Raw genomic sequence first — 23745 nt, 5'->3', positions numbered from 1 at the left:
CTCAGCAATGCTGTCGACTTATGAACTTACACATGGTTTGTCTTAAAGCAGATTAAAAACACCACATAAACACCACAAACTACATTAAAAGCTGGATTTACACCACAGGGGGACTTTAAAAGTGTATTTTGGATGTTTGGAATAGCCTAACAATGACTAGTACATGAAAATAAAATATATATGTACAGGTGCTGGTCATATAATTAGAATATCATCAAAAAGTTGATTTATTTCAGTAATTCCGTTAAAAAAGTGAAACTTGTACATTATATAGACTCATTACATGCAAAGTGAGATATCTCAAGCCTTTATTTGTTATAATTTTGATGATTATGGCTTACAGCTTATGAAAACCACAAAATCAAAATCTCAGAAAATTAGAATATTACATGAAATCACACAGTAATTACACAGTAATCCCATGGTCATTGAACCAGGTTTTGGTTATTTTGGCAGTGTGGGCCGGTGCAAATCCTGCTGGAAAATGAAGTCAGCATCTCCATAAAGCTTGTCTGCTGAAGGAAGCATGAAGTGCTCTGGAAATGTCCAGGTAGACGGCTGCGTTGAGTGGACAGCACAGTGGACCGACACCAGCCGATGACCAACACAGACTGTGGAAACTTCACACTGGACTTCAAGTATCTTGGATTGTGTGCCTCTCCATTCTTCCTCCAGACTCTGGGACCTTGGTTTCCAAATGAGATGCAAAATTTGCTCTCATCAGAAAAGAGGACTTTGGTCCACTGTGCTTTATTAAATCCAGAGTCAACGCAGCCGTCTACCTGGACATTTCCAGAGCACTTCATGCTTCCTTCAGCAGACAAGCTTTACGGAGATGCTTCCTTCATTCTCCAGCAGGATTTGCACCGGCCCACACTGCCAAAATAACCAAAACCTGGTTCAATGACCATGGGATTACTGTATAATTACTGTGTGATTTCATGTAATATTCTAATTTTCTGAGATTTTGATTTTGTGGTTTTCATAAGCTGTAAGCCATAATCATCAAAATTATAACAAATAAAGGCTTGAGATATCTCACTTTGCATGTAATGAGTCTATATAATGTACAAGTTTCACTTTTTTAATGGAATTACTGAAACTTTTTGATGATATTCTAATTTTATGACCAGCACCTGTATAATGGATATTGGAAGAGTGCATCTAAAATGAGTCGTGAACCTCGTAACGTCACGTACTTTCCCAGAAGCGGGAGATGAAGGGTCGTCAGGGCTGTTGAACGGGACGCGATCCTCTCCCGGCGGCTTCGAGTGAAGCGATCTGTGATTCTTCATCTGAGACGCCAGCCGAGGTCTGCGGGACACACACACACACACACACACACACACACACACACACATTAGCATCACACCAGCCTGGAACTGCATAGCACCGGGTGTATGATAGGGCCCACACACACACACACACACACACACAGACACACACACACACACACACACACACACACACCTGTCCGGGCGGTCTTAGGGTCACAATACAGTAGGTACAATAGGGTCTTATTAAGGGCCGGTAATATTATAATAAGATCCTCTTCATACGTCAGAAGGCGAGCGAAATCTGACCGGCTTATTGTTTGTCATGTTTGCAGAGAACTTAAAGGCCCCCTGACATCAAAATGTACGTTTTTTAGCTTTTAGTATGAATATGTTAGTGTAAAGCTTATGAATAAGCTGGTGTGTTACAAAACAATGACAAAATTCACATTTAGGAGATATAAGCATTCAAAACTTGCTCTCTCACTTCCGCTAAAACAGATTTTTATGACATCACCGCGACTTCAGCTTCTCATCACATCTTCTGTCCAATCAAATGCTCTTTAGACTCTAAAGCTCCGCCCCCTATGCTATAAACACCACCTGACCAAAGCGACCGTTGACAGACGCTGAGCATTATGGGTTGGAGTGTGTGTTCGGTTGCTCAAACACTCTGTACGGTTAAGAATGAAATTAATGAATCCTCTACTATTGAGTCCGGCGTATCATCAGCGCTCGGAGTCGCTTCCATGGTGCTGTCAGTCTGTGAGGGAAACTAAACGCTATTGGCCATTGGAAAAGGGGGAGGAGCCATTCAATATGTCCCGCCTTCTCTTCCTGTTTCAGTGGAGATTACGTCATCGCATCAAACAAAGCTGCGTGTTTCAAGGCACTTCAGTGGGGCTTTAAACGTGGAAAAAGTCAGATTTTCATGATATGCCACCTTTAACGGTTAGTCGACACACACACACACACACACACACACACACACACCTGTCGGGGCTGGGCGGCTCCTCCGGGCTCCTGCAGGTCGTTTGCGGGGCCTCGTCAGAGTTCATGGGTCGGGGTCTCTGGCCGATGCCGGTGGGCTGCTGGAGGCCTGTGTGAGGGACACTCTAATCAGTGAACTGTGTTTTAAACCAGTGGATCCCAAACGTCTTGTGTCTGAGACCCCCTTTCCCCAAGAAAATATTTTAGGGTTTAATTTAATGATATTATCGCTCTTGTAAGCCTGCAGCAAGGATGACAACATTTTTTAGTTTTAAACAAACAGTATGTTTATTACTATAGATATGTGACCCTCGATCTCAAAACCAGTCACATGTCGCACGGGTTTATCTGTGGCAATAGCCAACAGTACATTGTATGGGTCAAAATTACCGATTTTTCTTTTACGCCAAAAATCATTAGAATATTAAGTGAGTGAGTGAGTGAGTTCACGTAGTGTAACAGCGCAGCGCTTCTGGGTCGTACGTCAGAACGGAGGCTTGCTATTGGCCAGCATCACACACATGACCAGCGTCTGCCAATAGCGAGCCTCCGTTCTGACGTACGACCCAGAAGTGCTGCTGTTACACTACGTGAACTCACTCAGACACACAGAAGAACACGAAGAGTTGAATAAAGTCATTATTTGAGTTTGTTTTTGCGCACAGAAAGTATTCTCGCCGCTTGATAACCTTAAGGTTGAGCCACTGTAGACACTCGGACTATTTTAAACAATGTCTTTACTAACTTTCTGGGCCGGCAAGTTTCACTAACAGAGAAGCCTATGGAGGAGTGAGACAGCTCTCAGATTTACTCACATATATATTCATTAGTGTTTTGAAGATGAGCGAGAGTCTGACGGGGTTGAACAACATGAGGGAGAGTAATTACTGACAGAACTTTCATTTCTGGGTGAACTAACCCTTTAATCATCACAGCTCAACACTTTTTAAAAATATGACGCGACCCCCCACAGAACCCCCCTGTTGGGAACCGATGTTTTAAACTAATCATAATTCTAACATCTAACCTTACTTTTAGGCCTAACATTCCAAACACGTGAACAAAACGTACTCTGAAAATGGTTGGTGTCGAAGGAAAGTTCTGAGATGATGACCAGACAATATCAGAAATATACGGTCTAGAATAATCTCACGACATATTGAGTAATAGTGAGTTTGGAGTAAAAGCATGTCATTAAATGTCGTCTTCTTTTGGACAAGAAGTTCATAAATGCTTCTCGTGTTTGGAAAGAAAGTAAAAGTAAATACTTTAAAAAAGTAATTAGTAATAGTTACTAGTTACTTCTCACAAATAGTAACTGAGTTACATCTTTATAAAAGTAACCAATTACCAGGGAAAGTAACTATTGAGTTACTTAAAAAAAAAAAAAGTTAAAATATGTAAAATAAGTAATTTGTTTGATTACTCGTTACTGAAAAAAATAACGCCGTTATTCGCATCACTGGTTATAAGTGACTCAAACTCACAGTGCTTTCAGAGTGAGCAGCGTTTACAGAGCCGATCATCTAATAATCACAGCGTTTGCGATTTCAAAATCAGGATAAGCCAAATCGGTTTAAGTGTGTTTACATTTAAATTGCGATTAATCGTGCAGCGCTAGTATAAATATTATTGAACGTCAATCAGGAGATGTTCGGGGACGTCGATTAGTGCACGAGACCCAGGTAGACTTAAAGGTGCAGTGTGTAAGTTTTAGCAGCATCTAGTGGTGAGGTTGTGAATTGCACCCAACAGAAGTTACGGTGGCCGACAGGAAGTGATGTCGTTGCCTGAGACCACAGAGAGTAGCCAGTTAAACAATGTTATTGCAAATATTATTGTCACCTGTTCATCATTGTGTCAGTGTTTTATTCGCTGGCTTTAGCTCGCTTCTTTACACGCAGAACAACATAGTGACGAAACGCGTTTGTCCGCTCAGGGCCACCGTAGACACATGTGGATGAAAGCGGACCCGCGGTGTGTGTAGAGAGAAACGCCTCATTCTAAGCTAATAAACACATAACGCTTCATTAAGTAAGGTCTTTATACACCACTGAAAACATAGTTATGTTTATGATATTTCATTTCTGTCAACAGATCCTCCTGAATATCACACACTGCACCTGTGAGTCAGGTGTGTAAGAAGGAAAGATGCAGCTCACCTGAGACCTGCTCCTCTGCCGACAGCACCGACACCAGCGTGCGGATCGTGGCCTCGTCCAGCTGAGAACAGGCTTTAGACGGAGAGCGGATCCGGCGCAGGAACAGACTCTGCCAGCGCTGTCTGAGGCCGAACACCAGCTCCGCCATCTGCACACACACACACACACACACACACACACACACACACAGTTACTGTCTGAGGCCAAACACCAGCTCCGCCATCTGCACACACACACACACACACACACACACACACACACACACACACACACACACACACACACACACACACACACACACACACACACACACACACACACACACTCTTGTACATCTATCTTTATGAGGACATTCATTGACACAATGCGATCTCTAGCCGCTTCCCCTAACCTTACCCATCACAACTAAGTGCCTAACCCGACCCCTGACCCTAAACCGACCCTTGACCTCATTATAACCTTATACCTAAAACCAAGTCTTGACCCTCAACAGGCCTTTAAAGGCTCTCGGAGACTGAGGACCGGCCAACATGTCCTCACTTTACTCTCTCTGTCCTCACTCCAATGGTCTAAAACTCAAACTGGTCCTCACAAAGATAGTTGTACAAGTACACACACACACACACACACACACACGCACACACACACACACACACGCACACACACACACACACACACACACACACACACACACACACAGTTACAGGGAGTTTAATAACCTTGTTTTATTGTGTATTGTTGTTATAAATCTAATACTTTTTTTTCTATTTATATAATTTTATGTTTATAATACTTTAATATTTTGTTTTTTTAATAACAAAATAATCATTCCAAAAACAACTTTGCAATTTAATAACTACAAACTGACAGTATAATTAGTATAATTATGTAAAATATAGATTTTATTTGGTTTATTTTATGTTATATGGTTGTTATTAATCTAATAGTTTGTTTTATATATATTATATATTATAGTTATAATATTCTATTGTATTTTTTTTACATAATAAAATAATCATTCCAAAAAGGATTTAGAAATGTAATAACTGAAAACTGACAGAGTATAAGTATATAAAATAAAACTATTATTTGGTTTATTTTATTGCATATTGCTGTTATTATTATTTTTATTTTATTTATATTATTTTATGTTTATAATATTTTTATTTTTTTATATAATAAAATAATCATTACAAACAGGAATTTGAAATTGATTAACTGAAAATTGACACAGAGATAGTATAAATTATGAAAATATAGAGTTTTTTGGTTTATTTTACTGTATATTGTTGTTATTAATCTAATTTATATATATATATATATATTATTTTATGTTTAAAATACTTTTTTTTATAATAAAATAATCATTCCAAAAATAATGTTGAAATCTCTTCAGGAAAACTGGAAACTGACAGAGGTAGTATAATTCTGCAAAATATAGATTTTAATTGGTTTATTTTATTGTATATTGTTGTTATTAAACTAATTAAACTTTTTTATTCTATTTATATTTTTTTGTTTACAATACTTAAATTTGTATTATTTTGTAATATATGTATTTATTTTTTAATTTATTCAAATTCAAGTTCAAAGAGCTTTATTGTCATTTTATTGTATACTGCTGTTATTAATACATTTTATTTTATATTTATAATATTTAAAAATATATATAATAAATTAATCATTCTAAAAAGGATTTTGAAATTTAATAACTGCAAATGGAAACAGATATTGTATAATTATGTAAAATATAGATTTTAATTTATTGTATATTGTTATTAATTTTATTTAAATTATTTTTAAAGTAAAATAATCGTTCCAAAAAGGATTTTGAAATTGAATAATTGGAATGCAGCCTATCAGAAGGATGTTCGTTTGACCTCTTGGTCCAGTTTGAAGTTGAGCCACTCGTCGATGCAGATGTGAGCCAGACGAGCAGCGGCTCGATCCTCCATCTCACTGTCACTGCTGTCGTTCACACCGTCAGCGGCTGAAACACACACAGTAACATCACTGTTCAACTGCACAGACAAGCAGCATCTCAGATACTTACAACTTAGAACATAGTTATGCATGATATATCGGCCCTCATGTCGGTATCGGCCGATTTCGGTTCATTTTTAATGTTATCGGTCTGATAAGAAAATTTGTCTGATATATTAAAGCTGATTAATAATGTATTATTTCCTTCAGCTGAGACTCTTAAGATGCGCAACATGATGGGTTTGAATTACTTGAAATATGATTGAAATCACTTCAAAAAATGAAAAAACAGTTCAGTGCAACATGTGCAGCGCAAGTCTGTCATATCGGCTACATAACATTATCATGAGAACATCATAATTGTGTGTTTGAGACGTGGATTTTACTGGTGAGACTTTTGTTTTTGTAATCAGGCTCTTAAAAATTATATGAAAATTTGGATTTTGATTTATCAGCCGATATATCGGTTATTGGCTTTCAAATATAAAGAATTATCGGTTATCGGTATCGGCCAAATTTTTTATAACGGTGCATCTCTACTTAGAATAGTTTTAGATTTAGAAGTACTAGAGATGCACTGATATGAAAATTGTGGCTGATAACTGATAATTTTTTATATTTGAAAGCCGATAACCGATATATCGGCCCATAAATCTAAATCCAAATTTTCATACAATTTGAGAGCTTGATTACAAAATAAAAAAAATTCTCACCAGTAAAATCGACGTCTCAAACACACAATTATGATGTTCTCATGATGTTATGTAGCCGATATGACAGACTTGCGCTGCACATGTTGCACTGAACTGTACTTTCCTTTTTTGAAGTGATTTCAATCATATTTCAAGTAATTCAAACCCATCATGGTGCGCACCTGAAGAGTCTCAGCTGAAGGAAATAATACATTATTAATCAGCTTTAATATATCGGACAAATTTTCTTATCGGGCCGATAACATTAAAAATGAACCGAAATCGGCCGATACCGACATGGTGGCAAGGCAAGTTCATACACTACGGCAATTCAAAGTGCTTAACACAGAAAGGAATCGAAATAATCACAAAACAAAAGCAAGGAAAATTAAAACTTATAAAAGGAATTAAAGGTGCATTGTGTAATTGTAATTCTTCTGCATTTTTTTTATATTTAGGAGGATCTGTTGACAGAAATGCAATATCATATACATAACGATGTTCTGAGTGGCGTATAAAGACCTTACTTAATGAACCGTTATGTGTTTATTAGCTTAGAATGAGCATTTCTCTCTACACACACCGCGGGTCCGCTTATATCGACATGTTTCTACGGTGGCCCTGGGCGGACAAACGCGTTTCGTCACTATGTTGTTCTGCGTGTAAAGAAGCGAGCTAAAGCCAGCGAATAAAACACTGACACAATGATGAACAGGTGACAATAATAATCGCAATGTTATACTGTCTAAGTATAACATACTCTCTGCTGTCTAAGACAACGACATCACTTCCTGTTGGCCACCGTAACTTCTGTTGGGTGCAATTCACAACCTCACCACAAGATGCCGCTAAAATAGACTAAAAATCCCACACTGCACCTTTAAGTACACTTATAGAGAAAACGTATGGCTTGTTTTGTCTCAGTCCTGGTCACCTCCTCTGTGCTCCTGTAAGGCGGAGCTCGGGAGTTTAGCACATCCTCCGAATATAGCGACGGTCAGGGGCGTAACAACAGAGCAGCATCTCACGCTAGCGATCCTGTGCGCGCGCGTCATCTCGTCGTAAATCAGCCAATCACAGGGCAGGGACTCCACGGCTGCTGCCTGGCCATTGGCTGGAGGGATCTGGGTACAAATGTGTGGAGGAAAATAACTATTATGTTATTATATAGAACTACACTGCGTTCAAAAGTTTGGGATCGGGAAGATTTTTTATGTTTTTTTTAAAAGAAGTCTCTTTTGCTCACCAAGGCTGCATTTATTTGATTATATAAAATAAAAATAAAAAAACAGTAATATTGTGAAATATTATTACAATTTAAAATAACTGTTTTCTATTTTAATATATCTTAAAGTGTAATTTATTCCTGTGATCAAAGCTGAATGTTCAGCATCATTACTCCAGTCTTCAGTGTCACATGATCCTTCAGAAATCAGTATAATATGATGATTTGATGCTCAAGAAACATTTATGATTATTATCAGTGTTGAAAACAGTGATATCAGTGTGAATCATATTAGAATGATTTCTGAAGGATCATGTGACACTGAAGACTGGAGTAATGATGCTGAACATTCAGCTTTGATCACAGGAATAAATTACACTTTACTATATATTCACACAGAAAAAAGCTGATTTACATCGGAATAATATTTCACAATATTACTAATCTTTTAAAAACATTAAAAATCTTACCGAAATCATGAACTTTCACCTGTAACTTGAATGATACTAAAATAATAAACTATTCAGAGATAAAAACTAAAAATAATAAAAATGAAAAAAAAAAAAAATGAAATCGATAAATATAAAAATAAACTAATACAAATTATTAACAAAAACTATAATATATGAATGATACTAAAATAAAAACTATATAGAGACATAAAAACTAAATTGCTAAAAGTTAATTACTAATTCAAATTATTAACAAAAATCTGCATATTACTTAAATAACAACTATATAGAGATAAAACAAATACATAAAATATAAATAAAATAGAAATATAAAAACTAATTAAAAATATTAATAAATACTACAACAGTATATTTTTTATTATTCCCCAAACTTTTGAATAGCAGAAAGGTTTGCTCAGATTCTCCACACGGACCCTCTTGTACTGCGGCTGGCTCAGGACAGATGTGGGGTGAAAGCGAACCCTCTTCTCTCTGGAGCCCGTGAGGCTCATGCTGTCCCGCTCCACATGGATCAGGTTGGGATACATCCCAGAAACCAGCGCGGCCTTGACCACGGCCCAGTTCTCCGAGTTCTGGTTCACATCCCGGATGTCCCCGCCACCTCTCGCTCGCACGAAACCTGCAGAGACAAACCAGTGTTTCGTTTCGGTTCACGGCTCAGAACTCTTACTGATAACAGACAAAAAATGCTTTTCTTACTCAGTATTTTTGTCTTGTTCGCTAATTTGAAGGCGAAAGTTAAATGCGTGCGTCCGCATGGGCATTCATAATGGCGTGGAGCAGAGCGAGCGTCTTCAGTTGATTCCTATGGAAAAAAGCTCGCTCTAAATGAATGCCCGTGCGCATTTTAGTTTCGCTTTCAAATTAGCGCCAATTCGGGGGGCAGATTGCTTGAATTGTGAGCTCATTAGCCTATTATTCTTAATGAAAAACACAACAACAAAACAGTACAATGACAAATTTGCTTAAATAGGCGCTTTTACATTTCAGTTTGACACCAAATATTCCACCATCTTGTCAGTCAGCTCCTCACTCTCGTGATTACTGAAATCTGACTCCTGCTGCTGATCTGTGCTGCGACTCTCGTTCAGCTCACGCTTTATTAAGCAGACACGTTCAGTTTTTAATTGTAGTGACTGATCTCTAACTGAACTAAATGATTTTATAAAAATAAAAATAAATCAACGGTGGGGGGGGGGGTTGCAGTGCCGCAGTGGGCAAGTGATGTAAGATGGTGTCAACACCGACTATCGTAACAAGCCAACTGGAGACTCGCTGTAAAAGATGCGGTTGTGAACTTTGACCTGTGGCTCTGAGCTCTTACTGACAGACTGTCTGAACTGTTACTGTAAAAGATGTGGTTGTGAACTTTGACCTGTGGCTCGGAGCTGTCCCAGAAGCTGAGTCCGCATCCCGACGATGATCTCCATCGTGGCCTGAGAGAGGAAGTTCTTCTCACAGAACGCTCTTTCCCAGCCGTCACTGCGAGCTTTCTGCCACGCCTTAAGACAACAACAACAATTGAATAAAACATCATGAATAAAAACTATAACAGTACATGAATGATACTAAAATAACAACTATATAGAGATTTAAAAATATATATATATCACAGTAATATTTCTGAACTGAAAGGCCCGGAGCAGGGCCATGTGGTCGCTGACTATAGTTATTACAGTAACATTTCTGACCTGTGGTTATTACAGTAACATTTCTGACCTGTGGTTATTACAGTAACATTTCTGACCTGTGGTTACTACAGTAACATTTCTGACCTGTAGTTACTACAGTAACATTTCTGACCTGTGGTTATTACAGTAACAATTCTGACCTGTGGTTATTACAGTAACATTTCTGACCTGTGGTTATTACAGTAACAATTCTGACCTGTGGTTATTACAGTAACATTTCTGACCTGTGGTTACTACAGTAACATTTCTGACCTGTAGTTACTACAGTAACATTTCTGACCTGTGGTTATTACAGTAACATTTCTGACCTGTGGTTATTACAGTAACAATTCTGACCTGTGGTTATTACAGTAACATTCCTCTGACCTGTGGTTACTACAGTAACAATTCTGACCTGTGGTTATTACAGTAACATTTCTGACCTGTGGTTATTACAGTAACAATTCTGACCTGTGGTTATTACAGTAACATTTCTGACCTGTGGTTATTACAGTAACATTTCTGACCTGTAGTTATTACAGTAACAATTCTGACCTGTGGTTATTGCAGTAACAATTCTGACCTGTGGTTATTACAGTAACAATTCTGACCTGTGGTTATTGCAGTAACATTTCTGACCTGTGGTTATTACAGTAACAATTCTGACCTGTGGTTATTACAGTAACATTTCTGACCTGTGGTTATTACAGTAACATTTCTGACCTGTGATTATTACAGTAACATTTCTGACCTGTGGTTACTACAGTAACATTTCTGACCTGTAGTTACTACAGTAACATTTCTGACCTGTGGTTATTACAGTAACATTTCTGACCTGTGGTTATTACAGTAACAATTCTGACCTGTGGTTATTACAGTAACATTTCTGACCTGTAGTTACTACAGTAACATTTCTGACCTGTGGTTATTACAGTACCAATTCTGACCTGTGGTTATTACAGTAACATTTCTGACCTGTAGTTACTACAGTAACATTTCTGACCTGTGGTTATTACAGTAACAATTCTGACCTGTGGTTATTACAGTAACATTCCTGACCTGTAGTTACTACAGTAACATTTCTGACCTGTGGTTATTACAGTAACAATTCTGACCTGTGGTTATTACAGTAACATTTCTGACCTGTAGTTACTACAGTAACATTTCTGACCTGTGGTTATTACAGTAACAATTCTGACCTGTGGTTATTACAGTAACAATTCTGACCTGTGGTTATAACAGTAACATTCCTGACCAGTAGTTACTACAGCAACATTTCTGACCTGTGGTTATTACAGTAACATTTCTGACCTGTGGTTATTACAGTAACATTTCTGACCTGTGGTTATTACAGTAACATTTCTGACCTGTAGTTACTACAGTAACATTTCTGACCTGTGGTTATTACAGTAACAATTCTGACCTGTGGTTATTACAGTAACAATTCTGACCTGTGGTTATTACAGTAACATTTCTGACCTGTAGTTACTACAGTAACATTTCTGACCTGTGGTTATTACAGTAACATTTCTGACCTGTGGTTATGACAGTAACATTTCTGACCTGTAGTTACTACAGTAACATTTCTGACCTGTGGTTATTACAGTAACATTTCTGACCTGTGGTTATTACAGTAGTATTTCTGACCTGAAAGGCCCGGAGCAGGGCCATGTGGTCGCTGAAGGTGTTTGCGGTGAAGCGTTTTCGGCACAGCATGGCTCCGCGCTTCTGAGCGGCCTGAGACGGCAGAACGAACGGGTCTCGGTGGGCCAGCGTACAGGCGATGGTGAGGATCGGGTCCAGACACTTCAGAACCACCGCACACAGGACCATCTTCCCCAGGTGAGGCTCCACGGGCAGGTCGGCCAGGTGAAAGCCCAGCTCCGTCAGGTTCTCCCAGGGGTCCATGGCATCGATGGTCTGCATGGAGGAGTCAGAGAGCAGGGGATTCAATTACACAGCAGAACATGCTTTTTTTACTCAGTATTTTTGTCTTGTTTCCAGTCCAAATATCTAAAAATTCTTAAATCAAGATGCATTTACTAGATGAGTAAAATGACATAAGAAATCATATCTTGTTTTCTGGAGAATTACAAAAAATTAAGTGAGTTTTTGCTTAAAAAAGCTTAATTATCTGCCAATGGGATAAGAAAAACACACTTAATTCAAACAGAAACATGATTATTTTTATTTTATTCAAAATGACCCATCAGATTATTCAACTGCACCATTTCAGATCGGTCTGTTTTCTGTTTTCACATGAAGGCTCTTCTGAAGCGCCGATCTGATTATGACTGTACTGTGATGTTTGAGTGTGAGAGGTGTGTGACCTTGAGCATCTGTACGGCGTGTTTGACCGTGTACAGGTGCGGCGGCTCAGGTGCTCTCGAGAGGAACTCCGCGATCGGGCAGGAGACGGGAGCCAGGAGCTTAGTGTGCAGACACAGTTCCTGAGGAACACACACACAGTTATTTTTGTCATGTTCATTTCTGTGAAGCTGCTTTGAAACAAGGGCTGCACAATTAATTGCAATTTACATGGAATCGCACTTAAACCGAGTTGGCTTATCGCAATTTTGAAATCGTAAAGGCTGTGATTATTAGTTATGTGCAGCTTGTCAGTGCCGTACGGCTCAGTAAACGCGGCCCGCTCTGAAAGCACTGAGTTTGAGTCGCTTATAACGTGCATTTGAAAAAGCAACACACGTGACATCTTTCCAAACACGAGTAGCACTTATGAACCTCTAGTCCAAAACCAGACAACATTTAATAACATGCTTTTCCTCCAAACTCACTGGACAGTTGAGCTCCTCCTTCTGTGAGATGATGAGCTTCTGATACAGAATAAGGCAGTCGTGTGTTTATTAGTCATGATTAATCAAAGCGTCTCAATCTTCTGTTTATTCAGAGACAGCGATAGAGGTTTCCTGGAATGATGTGTGTTATCTTACTTCTTCTGCAGGGGCATATCTGGCATGTGTGTGTGACAGACGCCTCTGGTGTTCAGATGGATAAGTGGTGTGTGTGTGTGTGTGTGTGTGTGTGAGAGACACCCTCTGGTGTTCAGATGGAGCATTTACTACCAATCAGCCGCTTCACTGACAAAGTGCGCATAAAATAATCGTAGCCTTTGCCAAATCGCGTGCGGTTTAATTGCGATTAATAGTGCAGCCCTAGTGTATTGAATAAAGTTCTATATACAAGCAAACTAAGTTATGTACTGGATCCCACAATGCAATACGATCCACTTGACCTTCTAATGATGATTTTCTTTTGACTCAGAATGTCAAAAGTTGAGAAATTTTACACCAATCTGGATTAACATACAAGACGCCTGTATTTATTTGTGTGATGATAACTGGACTTGCTTAAAGCATGCGATATGATGTCCATGTGATAGCAATGCAGTACAGTTTGACTGTTCTACCCTATCAGACTGTTTCAGTTTCAAGTTTGTTTGTCATGTGCACAAACATCAGTCACATCACATCAGAACAATACAAGAAAAATATCATAAGATTGGGGGAAGAAGGGAAGATAAGATCATTTACAAAATATATTTAAAAACTAATAATATTTGATTATTTAACTTTTTTTATTATTAATATATATATTAATATAATACTAAAATGTTTCACATTTATGTTTAGCAAGTGCCTCTATTGTGCTATTTCAAAGGCTCCTAACGTTGTTTAGCGTCTCCTACAACAGGTTCACACGCATCTAAGATCAAAAACACTGTAATGTCCTCATAATCTCCAGCATCAGCTCTTTCCTCTCAGTGTCTGAAACGCTTCAGTCTCTCTAAACCCCGCCTCTCTGAGAGCTGCTCTGCTCTGATTGGTCAGACACCAAACGCTCATTATCATATCTGAATCTCAGCTCTTGATCACACAGTGATACGAACAGTAATGATGGTGTGGGATTGAAGTCCAAAGACTGGCATTACGCAAATTAATTACCAACCTACGAAGGTTCGAGCAGGAAGTGAGCCTGTAATTACTGACGTGTGTGTGTGTGTGTGTGTGTGTGTGTGTGTGTGTGTGTGTGTGTGTGTATACCTGTAGAGGCATGCGCAGTAGCTGTGGAATCTGATGTTCCAGCATGTTGTTGAACCTCAGACGGCTGAAGAGATGGAAGCAGATCCCCGGTCTGCAGCGTCCCGCTCTAAACAACAAACAAGCACACGATCAGACACACACACACACACACACACACACACACACACACACACACACACACACACACACACACACACACACACACTCGCACACACTCTCTCACACACACTCGCACACACTCTCTCACGCACACTCTCACGCACACACACACACACACACACACACACACACACACACACACACACACACACACACACACACACACACACACACACACACACACACACACACACACACACACACCTGCCCTTCCTCTGCAGAGCGCTGGCCTTCGAGATCCACACCATCTTCAGCATCGTCACGTTATTCATTGCGTCGTAGGTTTTCTGTAACAGAAAAAATATATTTTTAAAAAATGTCAAATTGAGTGTTCATCAGAGGGTCCAAGACCCTAGGACTTTTATTGCACTTGAACCACGAATACACACACAAAAAAATGTAATGGATTCAAGGAGTTTTGTGGTTGATATTAAAAAAAGTAACAAATCCTTCTCTCTCGGCTCAATTTGCCCCCCTTAGGAATGAATGGAATGCGAGGAATGCTTCAGTTCACATAGAAAAACATAAAAATGCTCAAAATTCAAACTAAAAATGCTAAAACTTTACCAAAAAATGATTGTAAAATGACATGTGTATCTGAATGCACACTGAAGAGATCTGACTTTAGGACCCAGAGGAACAGCTCGTTTACTCCATATAGAGATATAAGGCCATCTAGAGTCATGAAATATCATCTTATATTATTATTTTTCCACAAGAGATCGGCAAAGACTCCCAATGTAAGATATTTAGAGCTGAGTTAAAAGGGTTATGCTTGAAATGTCACGGTTGATAATTCATCGTTTCCTCTGTGTCGCGTGTCACTGTTTGTTTACATGTCTGTGAGTTTGCGTGAGTGGGCGTTGTCCCGCTCGCGTGTTTGTTCAGTGCTCCAGCTGTCTGCAATCATCTCATTTCCCCACCTCAGCTGTTTCCCATTACCATTCTCTACATATACTCACTCATCTCTCCATTCCAGTGTCCATCCGTTGTTTGCAGTCCCTCGTGTGTGTTCGTGTCGTCTTCCGGGTTGTCGTCTTCTTCAGTGGATGTTTCCTGTTGTTTCACCGCACCCGAGCACCGATCACCGAGCACAGAGCACCGAGCACCTGACCATCGAAGTCCCTGTGTGACCGAGCCTGAGCGTCATCCCCTGGGTGTCCCGTCTGTCCCGTGACTAGAGAAGCGTTTTCGCGAGTTCACCCAGAGAAGGATCTTCCTCTTTGACTTTGAGCGATATTCATTGTATTGAGTGTTGAGTCCAAATAAACACTTGTTCACCTGCTATTGCTTCCAGTGATTTGTCATGACAGAACGGATGGACCAAGAATCGGGAGCAGCGGGTGATTCATCTGCTTCATTGGAGGAATTCATTCGCGTGTGCATCGGCCGGATGGATGCACAGGATCGCAACCAGGGGGTGACAGGACGTGCTATTCAGGCTCTTGTCACACAGGTGTCCGAGCTCACCCAGCGATTCCATCAGCTGCAACCTCCCACTGCGCCAGCACCTCCGGAAGCACTTGCAGTTCCTCCCACACCAGCTGTGCCTCTCTCCCAGTCTGAGCCCCGATCGCCCACTCCTGAGCTGTACTCCGGTGAGCCTAACCATTGTCGTCCGTTTCTAACACGTTGCAGTATGCATTTCTCATTACAGCCCAGAACTTTTGAGAAGGAGGAGGCTAAGGTGGCATTCGTGCTCACGCTGCTGACTAGGAGAGCGGCGCTTTGGGGAACTGCAGTGTGGGAGAACCACGACCAGTGCTGCTCCTCGTTCCAGGCACTCGCGGCGGAGATGAAACGCGTCTTCGATCGGGCCGTCGCGGGGAAGGAAGCTGCCAGGGTCTTGGCGGATCTACGCCAAGGAGATCGTTCCGTGTCGGATTATTCCATCGAGTTTAAGACCCTGGCGGCCGAGTGTCGCTGGAACGAGGAGGCGCAGTGGGATCATTTCCTGCATGGGCTGGCCGAACGTGTCCAGAGAGAGATCTATGCCCTGGACCTCCCATCCTCTCTCAACGAGCTCATGGATCTGGCCTTGAGGGTGGACGCCCGACTGTCTCGGATTGGTCAGAGGACGTCACTCAACCCGGTTCGCGGCGGGATGGAGAACCAGCGGTCCAGCGGCCTGGACGCGTTCGGTCCCCACGATCCCGAGCCCATGCAGGTGGGGCGAGCTCGGCTTTCCCGGGAGGAGAGAGAAAGGCGGAGATCCCAGGGCCTTTGTCTGTACTGTGGTGGCGCCGGACATTTTGCTCATAGTTGTCCGGTAAAAGGCCCAGCCCGATAGTAAGTATGAGGCTACTATCGGGTGGGATCTCCGCAGGAAAGACCTCATCCACTTCCACCATCCTCCCGGTAAGACTGAGATGGTCTACTCAGGATCACCACTGCAGTGCACTCATAGACTCTGGAGCCGAAGGTAACTTCATGGATCACCGGTTTGCACTACAGTTACAGATTCCCCTCCGAACACTTCCCCAGAAAATCACTGTCAATGCGCTTAACGGACAAACTCCACCTACCATCTCTCAAGCTTCCGAAAGACTTACCCTCATCACATCAGGAAATCACGCCGAAACCATTTCATTTTACATTACGGACTCACAACTCACACCCATAGTTTTAGGACACCCCTGGCTTAGCTTGCACAACCCACGTATCGATTGGAAGGGGAGAACCATCTCAGCTTGGAGCACTGAGTGTCATAATTCGTGTCTAGTGTCTGCTTATTCTGTTGTTTCTGTCCCTGTGTTTCAGGAGGAAGCAGTGGATTTATCAAACGTGCCCGAGGAGTACCGGGACCTGAGTGAAGTGTTCAGTAAGTCAAGGGCTGCTTCTCTCCCTCCGCATCGTCCCTATGACTGTGCAATAGATATTCTGCCAGGTAAGTCTCCGCCTAAGGGCAAGATCTATTCGCTCTCAGTTCCGGAGAGGGAGGCTATGGAGAAATATATTTCTGATTCTCTGGCAACCGGGTTCATCCGTCCTTCCTCTTCTCCAGCGGGGGCGGGGTTCTTTTTTGTGGGGAAGAAAGACGGATCTCTGCGACCTTGCATTGATTACCGAGGGTTGAATAACATCACAGTAAAGAATACTTATCCTTTGCCGTTGATGTCTTCAGCCTTCGAGAGGTTGCAGGGAGCCTCACTCTTCACAAAACTGGACTTGCGTAACGCTTATCATTTGGTCCGCATCAGGAAGGGGGATGAATGGAAGACTGCTTTTAACACCCCTAGGGGGCATTTTGAATATTTGGTTATGCCTTTTGGGCTTTCCAATAGTCCCGCAGTCTTCCAGGCACTAGTCAATGATGTGTTGCGAGACATGATCGATCAATTCATATATGTTTACCTGGATGACATATTGATTTTTTCTTCGTCTCTCCAGGAACATGTGCAACATGTACGACTAGTGCTTCAAAGGTTGTTAGAGAAAAGGCTTTTTGTCAAGGCGGAGAAATGCGTTTTCCATGCACAGTCGGTTCCTTTTCTGGGACACATCGTGTCGGCTGAAGGTATGCTTATGGATCCTGACAAGGTTAAGGCTGTGGTAGAGTGGCCAATCCCAGATTCCCGCAAGGCCCTGCAGCGGTTTTTGGGATTCTCCAACTTCTATCGGCGTTTTATTCGCAATTTCAGCCAACTAGCCGCACCTCTGACTGACTTGACCTCTCCCAAAACTGCGTTCAGGTGGTCAGACGCAGCTGAGGCTGCGTTTGCCAAACTCAAGAGCCGCTTTGTTTCAGCTCCAATCTTAATTGCCCCTGATGCTTCCCGTCAGTTTGTGGTAGAGGTCGATGCGTCAGAGGTGGGGGTAGGTGCAGTGCTTTCACAACGCTCTCCTTCAGACGACAGAATGCATCCCTGCGCGTTTTTGTCACATCGATTATCTCCTGCTGAACGAAATTATGACATTGGTAACCGTGAGTTGTTGGCAGTCAAGCTAGCATTGGAGGAATGGCGTCACTGGTTGGAGGGTTCAGGGGTACCCTTTATAGTCTGGACTGACCACAAGAATTTGGAGTACATTAGAACCGCCAAAAGATTGAACTCCAGGCAGGCTCGGTGGGCACTTTTTTTCGGCCGTTTCGATTTTACTCTTTCCTATCGTCCGGGTTCCAAGAACATCAAACCCGATTCTTTGTCGCGTATTTTTGATCGTCCCGAACACGAATCTACTCCCGAGCGCATTTTTCCGGAGACCCTAATTATCTCTGCGCTCACTTGGGAGGTCGAATCGAAGGGTCAAGAAGGCCTTAGAAGGGGTAACGCCTCCGATCCGGTGTCCACCTAACCGCTTATTTGTGCCGGAGGGATTACGATCAGACGTTATCCAGTGGGGTCATTGTTCCAGTCTAGCTTGCCATCCAGGGGTGAGTCGTACCATATTTTTAGTTAAGCAGCGATTCTGGTGGCCTCTTATGGCTCGTGATGTTCACAATTTTGTGTTGGCTTGCTCTAGTTGTGCCACTGGTAAGTCGTCCAATCGACCCCCAGATGGGTTACTTCAACCGCTGTCGGTGCCTTCGAGATCCTGGTCCCACATCGCTCTAGATTTTATCACCGCCCTCCCGCCCTCCCAGGGTAACACGGTAGTTTTGACCGTGGTGGACCGATTCTCGAAGGCAGCCCACTTTATTCCCTTGCCCAAATTACCTTCAGCCAAGGAGACAGCGGTGGCAGTCGTTAACCACGTCTTTCGGTTACATGGCCTCCCGACAGACGTGGTTTCTGACAGGGGACCCCAGTTTGTGTCCAGATTTTGGCGAGAGTTTTGTAGATTGCTGGGGGCGACGGTCAGTCTGTCCTCTGGGTTCCATCCCCAGAGCAATGGTCAAACTGAGAGAGCCAACCAAGATTTGGAAAGAACGTTACGATGTTTGGTCTCCAGGAATCCCTCCTCCTGGAGTCAACAACTTTCTACGGTGGAGTACGCCCACAATACGTTGCCAGTGTCATCCACGGGCCTATCCCCATTTGAGTGTAGTATAGGGTACCAACCACCTGTTTTTCCTAGTGCTGAATCCGAAGTTGCGGTCTCCTCCGCCCACGCCTTCATCCAGAGGGGTCACCGTACTTGGACGAGGGCCCGAGAGACACTCCTCCAAGTGCGGGAGCGCACCAAGGCCAAGGCCGATCGCCACCGGTCAAGGCCTCCCGTACACGTCGTCGGTTCCAAAGTGTGGCTTTCTACCAAGAACATTCCTCTCCGTTCCGTGTCGAATAAACTAGCTCCTAAATTCATTGGCCCGTTTTCTGTCACCAAGATTGTTAGTCCGGTGGCAGTCCGCCTCAATCTTCCTCCGGCGTACAGGAGAATTCACCCCGTCTTCCACGTTTCTAAAGTTAAGCCTGTGTTTTTTTCACGTATTAATCCGCCTGTCCCGGTTCCCCCACCACCGCGACTCGTAGACGGGGAACCATCATATTCGGTCCGTCGCATCCTGGATTCTAGGCGGAGGGGACGCGGATTTCAGTACTTGGTGGATTGGGAAGGTTACGGTCCGGAGGAGAGGAGTTGGGTTCCTGCTCGTGACATCCTGGATCACTCCCTTATCGATGATTTCAATCGACAGGTAAGGAGGTCTCACGGCATTCCTAGGAGAGGGGGTACTGTCACGGTTGATAATTCATCGTTTCCTCTGTGTCGCGTGTCACTGTTTGTTTACATGTCTGTGAGTTTGCGTGAGTGGGCGTTGTCCCGCTCGCGTGTTTGTTCAGTGCTCCAGCTGTCTGCAATCATCTCATTTCCCCACCTCAGCTGTTTCCCATTACCATTCTCTACATATACTCACTCATCTCTCCATTCCAGTGTCCATCCGTTGTTTGCAGTCCCTCGTGTGTGTTCGTGTCGTCTTCTGGGTTGTCGTCTTCTTCAGTGGATGTTTCCTGTTGTTTCACCGCACCCGAGCACCGATCACCGAGCACAGAGCACCGAGCACCTGACCATCGAAGTCCCTGTGTGACCGAGCCTGAGCGTCATCCCCTGGGTGTCCCGTCTGTCCCGTGACTAGAGAAGCGTTTTCGCGAGTTCACCCAGAGAAGGATCTTCCTCTTTGACTTTGAGCGATATTCATTGTATTGAGTGTTGAGTCCAAATAAACACTTGTTCACCTGCTATTGCTTCCAGTGATTTGTCATGACATGAAATTGTTATTTTGAATTTAAATGTGAGGAATGTGCTTAAATTACTATTTATTTATTATTTATTGATCAAATCTAGTCATTTAAAAGGTAAATAAAAAATAAAAAAATAAAAATAAAAAAATAAAAAAATAAAAAATAACCAAAAAATATTATCAAAAATAAATAAAATAAATAAGCTTTCTGGACAAAAAATAAATAAATTATGTATAAATTTAGGGCTTTGGGTTATTTTGACCCACGAAGGAAAGATGTGTTACAAAGTGTGAGGGAAGGATAACGGTGCAGTCCAGTGATATAGAACTGAAGCAAATAAGAAGATAATTTACAAAAATATGTTCACAAAATTTTATCATACTATACTACTATATCAGCAGGAGAAAAACAACCAAACCTCTTTAACTTTGCCGGAGTCGATGACAAAAACGACATCGTTGACCGTAATGCTGGTCTCTGCGATGTTGGTCGAGAGAATCTGTGGATTGAGAGGAGTGTGTGTGAGATGTTCTTATGTAAAGAGTGTGTGTGTGAAGTTTATAGATATGAGAGGAAGATATACGCACGATCTTGCGAACCCCTTTGGGAGTGTTCCTCAAAACCTTCTTCTGGTCTGACGTCTGCATGCTGGAGTGAAGGATGAACACCTGAAACCTGAAGACCGACAGTTCCTCACAATCAATACACAATCACAGATGTAGACATTTCCTAAGCTTGGTAACACTGAAAAGATTGGAAGCTCGTTTCTGCAACGGAATAAAAAATTTAAAAGGTAATTGTGAATTATCTTATAATTCAGACATTTTTCTCAGAATTCTCGCAAAGTTTATATCTCGCAATTCTGACTTTATTTTCCACAATTCCGAGTTTATATCTCACAATTTTTATTTTATTTTACGCAATTCTGAGTTTATACCTCAACAATTCCGAGTTAATTTCCCGCAATTCCAACTTTATTTCCCACAATTCCAAGTTTATACCTCACAATTCTGACTTAATTTCCCATGATTCCAAGTTTATATTTCACAATTCCGAGTTAATTTCCCACAATTCAGAGTTTATATATCACAATTCCGAGTTCAATTCCTGCAATTCTGACTTTATTTCACACAATTCCAATATATATCTCACAATTTAGATTTTATTTTACGCAATTCCAAGTAGGGGTGGGCGATATGGCAAAAATATCATATCACGATTTTTTTCAGGAAAATCACGATTAACGATTTTATCACGATTCTTTTTATGTTGGTTGTACTATTTTGTGATTGAGCATTACAGCCAATCTAATGTCCATATTCTAAAAACAAAGCCTTAGGTAACAAAATAAAAAAAAATAAAAAATGGCGGACAGGGGCAAAGATAAAAATATTTGTCATTATTTTCTTTGTTATTAAATATTAAGATCACAGATACGCATTACACATACACAACTTAATATACAAATTAAATAGGCTAAACAGTGCTTTATGTTTTCAGCTACAGGTGTAGGCTATTTAACAGTAGCATTGCAGAAAGTAAATGAACAAATATGAAAATAAAACAAAACAGACTTCATTGTATAAATTATACATTGATACTTATTAAAGCTACTATTAAAATTATCAGTCAAGAGCAGTGAGTGATTTTCTCTTTGCATTTTGTTGTTTTATTGACATTAAAGGGATAGTTCTCCTAAAAATTCAAATTATCATAATTTACTCTCTCAAGTTGTTTTAAACTCAAATTAGTTTCTTTCTTCTGTTGAAAATAAAAGTTATTTTTGAAGAATGTGGGTAACCAAACAGTTGATGAACCCCAGTGACCACCATAGTATATTTTTCTTCCATGGAAGTCAATGAGGACCAGCTACTGTTTGGATAGCAACATTCTTCAAAATATTGATATTAGAAAAATATTAGAAAATATTAGAAGGAAATGAATACAGGTTTGGAACAACATTAGAGTGCGTAAATGATGAGATATTTTTTATTTATGGGTGAACTATCCCTTTAAAGACAAGCGGCAGCGTGTTTACTATTAGCCTACTACTGTCTCTTTAAGAGTTGCGCGCGACGCGTCTAATATACACGCATTTGACAAGCAGATTTTCTCTCAATTTTCTCAAGTTTGCTTTCACTTTAGACATAACCGACTTTGTTTATGTAAACCTTGTGTGTATTTAACAGTATAAGCACAATAAGACTCGAAGGATAACTTAGTCCAGTATCCAGGCGCTGGTAGACAGGCTTTTAGTGCATGTGAGCTTCACATGTACGCGCTGAGGAACACACATGTTAGAGCAGCGCATCAGCACGCGAATTAAATGTTTAACCGACAAGGCATTAAAGCACATGCAAATTATGAACTTTTGTGAACTGCAGTCTCCCGTTCCGCTGCGTCAACATTTTATGTGAATATACGTCGCGTTGTTCAGTATGTTGGGACAGAGGCGCCAGAACAGATATAGGCTAAAATGCACGATTCTACGATATTTCTTCAAAAGCAGATCGTGGAGACATTTTAATCGTCCACGATCAAAAATCGTCATATCGCACACCCCTAATTCCGAGTTTATATCTCACAATTCTGACTGATTTTATTTCATGCAATACTGACTTACTGACTTAATTTCTGGCAATTCCGAGTTTATATCTCACAATTTTGATTTTATTTTACGCAATTCCGAGTTTATACCTCAACAATTCCGAGTTAATTTCCCGCAATTCCGACTTTACTTCTCACAATTACAAGTTTATATCTCACAATTTTTATTTTTTTTACACAATTCCGAGTTTATATCTCGCAATTCTGATTTTATTTCCAGCAATTCCGAGTTTATATCTCACAATTCTGAGTTCAATTCCTGCAATTCTGACTTTATTTCCCACAATTCCAATTTATATCTCACAATTTAGATTTTATTTTACGCAA

The 23745-nt window shown here is 41.1% G+C and overlaps 1 protein-coding gene across 2 annotated transcripts in view; it reads right to left on the bottom strand.

Annotated features, from left to right (window-relative positions):
* Positions 1-23745, bottom strand: part of ythdc2 (YTH domain containing 2) — a 48739-nt gene that overhangs the window by 6860 nt on the left and 18134 nt on the right. For both annotated transcript variants that reach the window (XM_081365684.1, XM_081365685.1), the window contains exons 16-28: positions 21399-21486; positions 21230-21310; positions 14894-14976; positions 14531-14636; positions 12800-12919; positions 12117-12389; positions 10175-10301; positions 9213-9418; positions 8036-8225; positions 6307-6416; positions 4427-4574; positions 2268-2373; positions 1200-1314 (exon numbers count right to left, since the gene is read on the bottom strand). In XM_081365684.1, coding sequence (XP_081221810.1) covers positions 1200-1314; positions 2268-2373; positions 4427-4574; positions 6307-6416; positions 8036-8225; positions 9213-9418; positions 10175-10301; positions 12117-12389; positions 12800-12919; positions 14531-14636; positions 14894-14976; positions 21230-21310; positions 21399-21486 — 1753 coding nt within the window. The remainder of the gene's footprint in view (positions 1-1199; positions 1315-2267; positions 2374-4426; positions 4575-6306; positions 6417-8035; positions 8226-9212; positions 9419-10174; positions 10302-12116; positions 12390-12799; positions 12920-14530; positions 14637-14893; positions 14977-21229; positions 21311-21398; positions 21487-23745) is intronic.

This window comes from Scardinius erythrophthalmus (assembly GCF_964197995.2).
Source record: "Scardinius erythrophthalmus genome assembly, chromosome: 5".
Lineage (NCBI taxonomy): Eukaryota > Metazoa > Chordata > Actinopteri > Cypriniformes > Leuciscidae > Scardinius > Scardinius erythrophthalmus.
The sequence above is the reverse complement of the archived record's forward strand: the minus strand, read 5'-3'. Positions and strand labels throughout refer to the sequence as shown.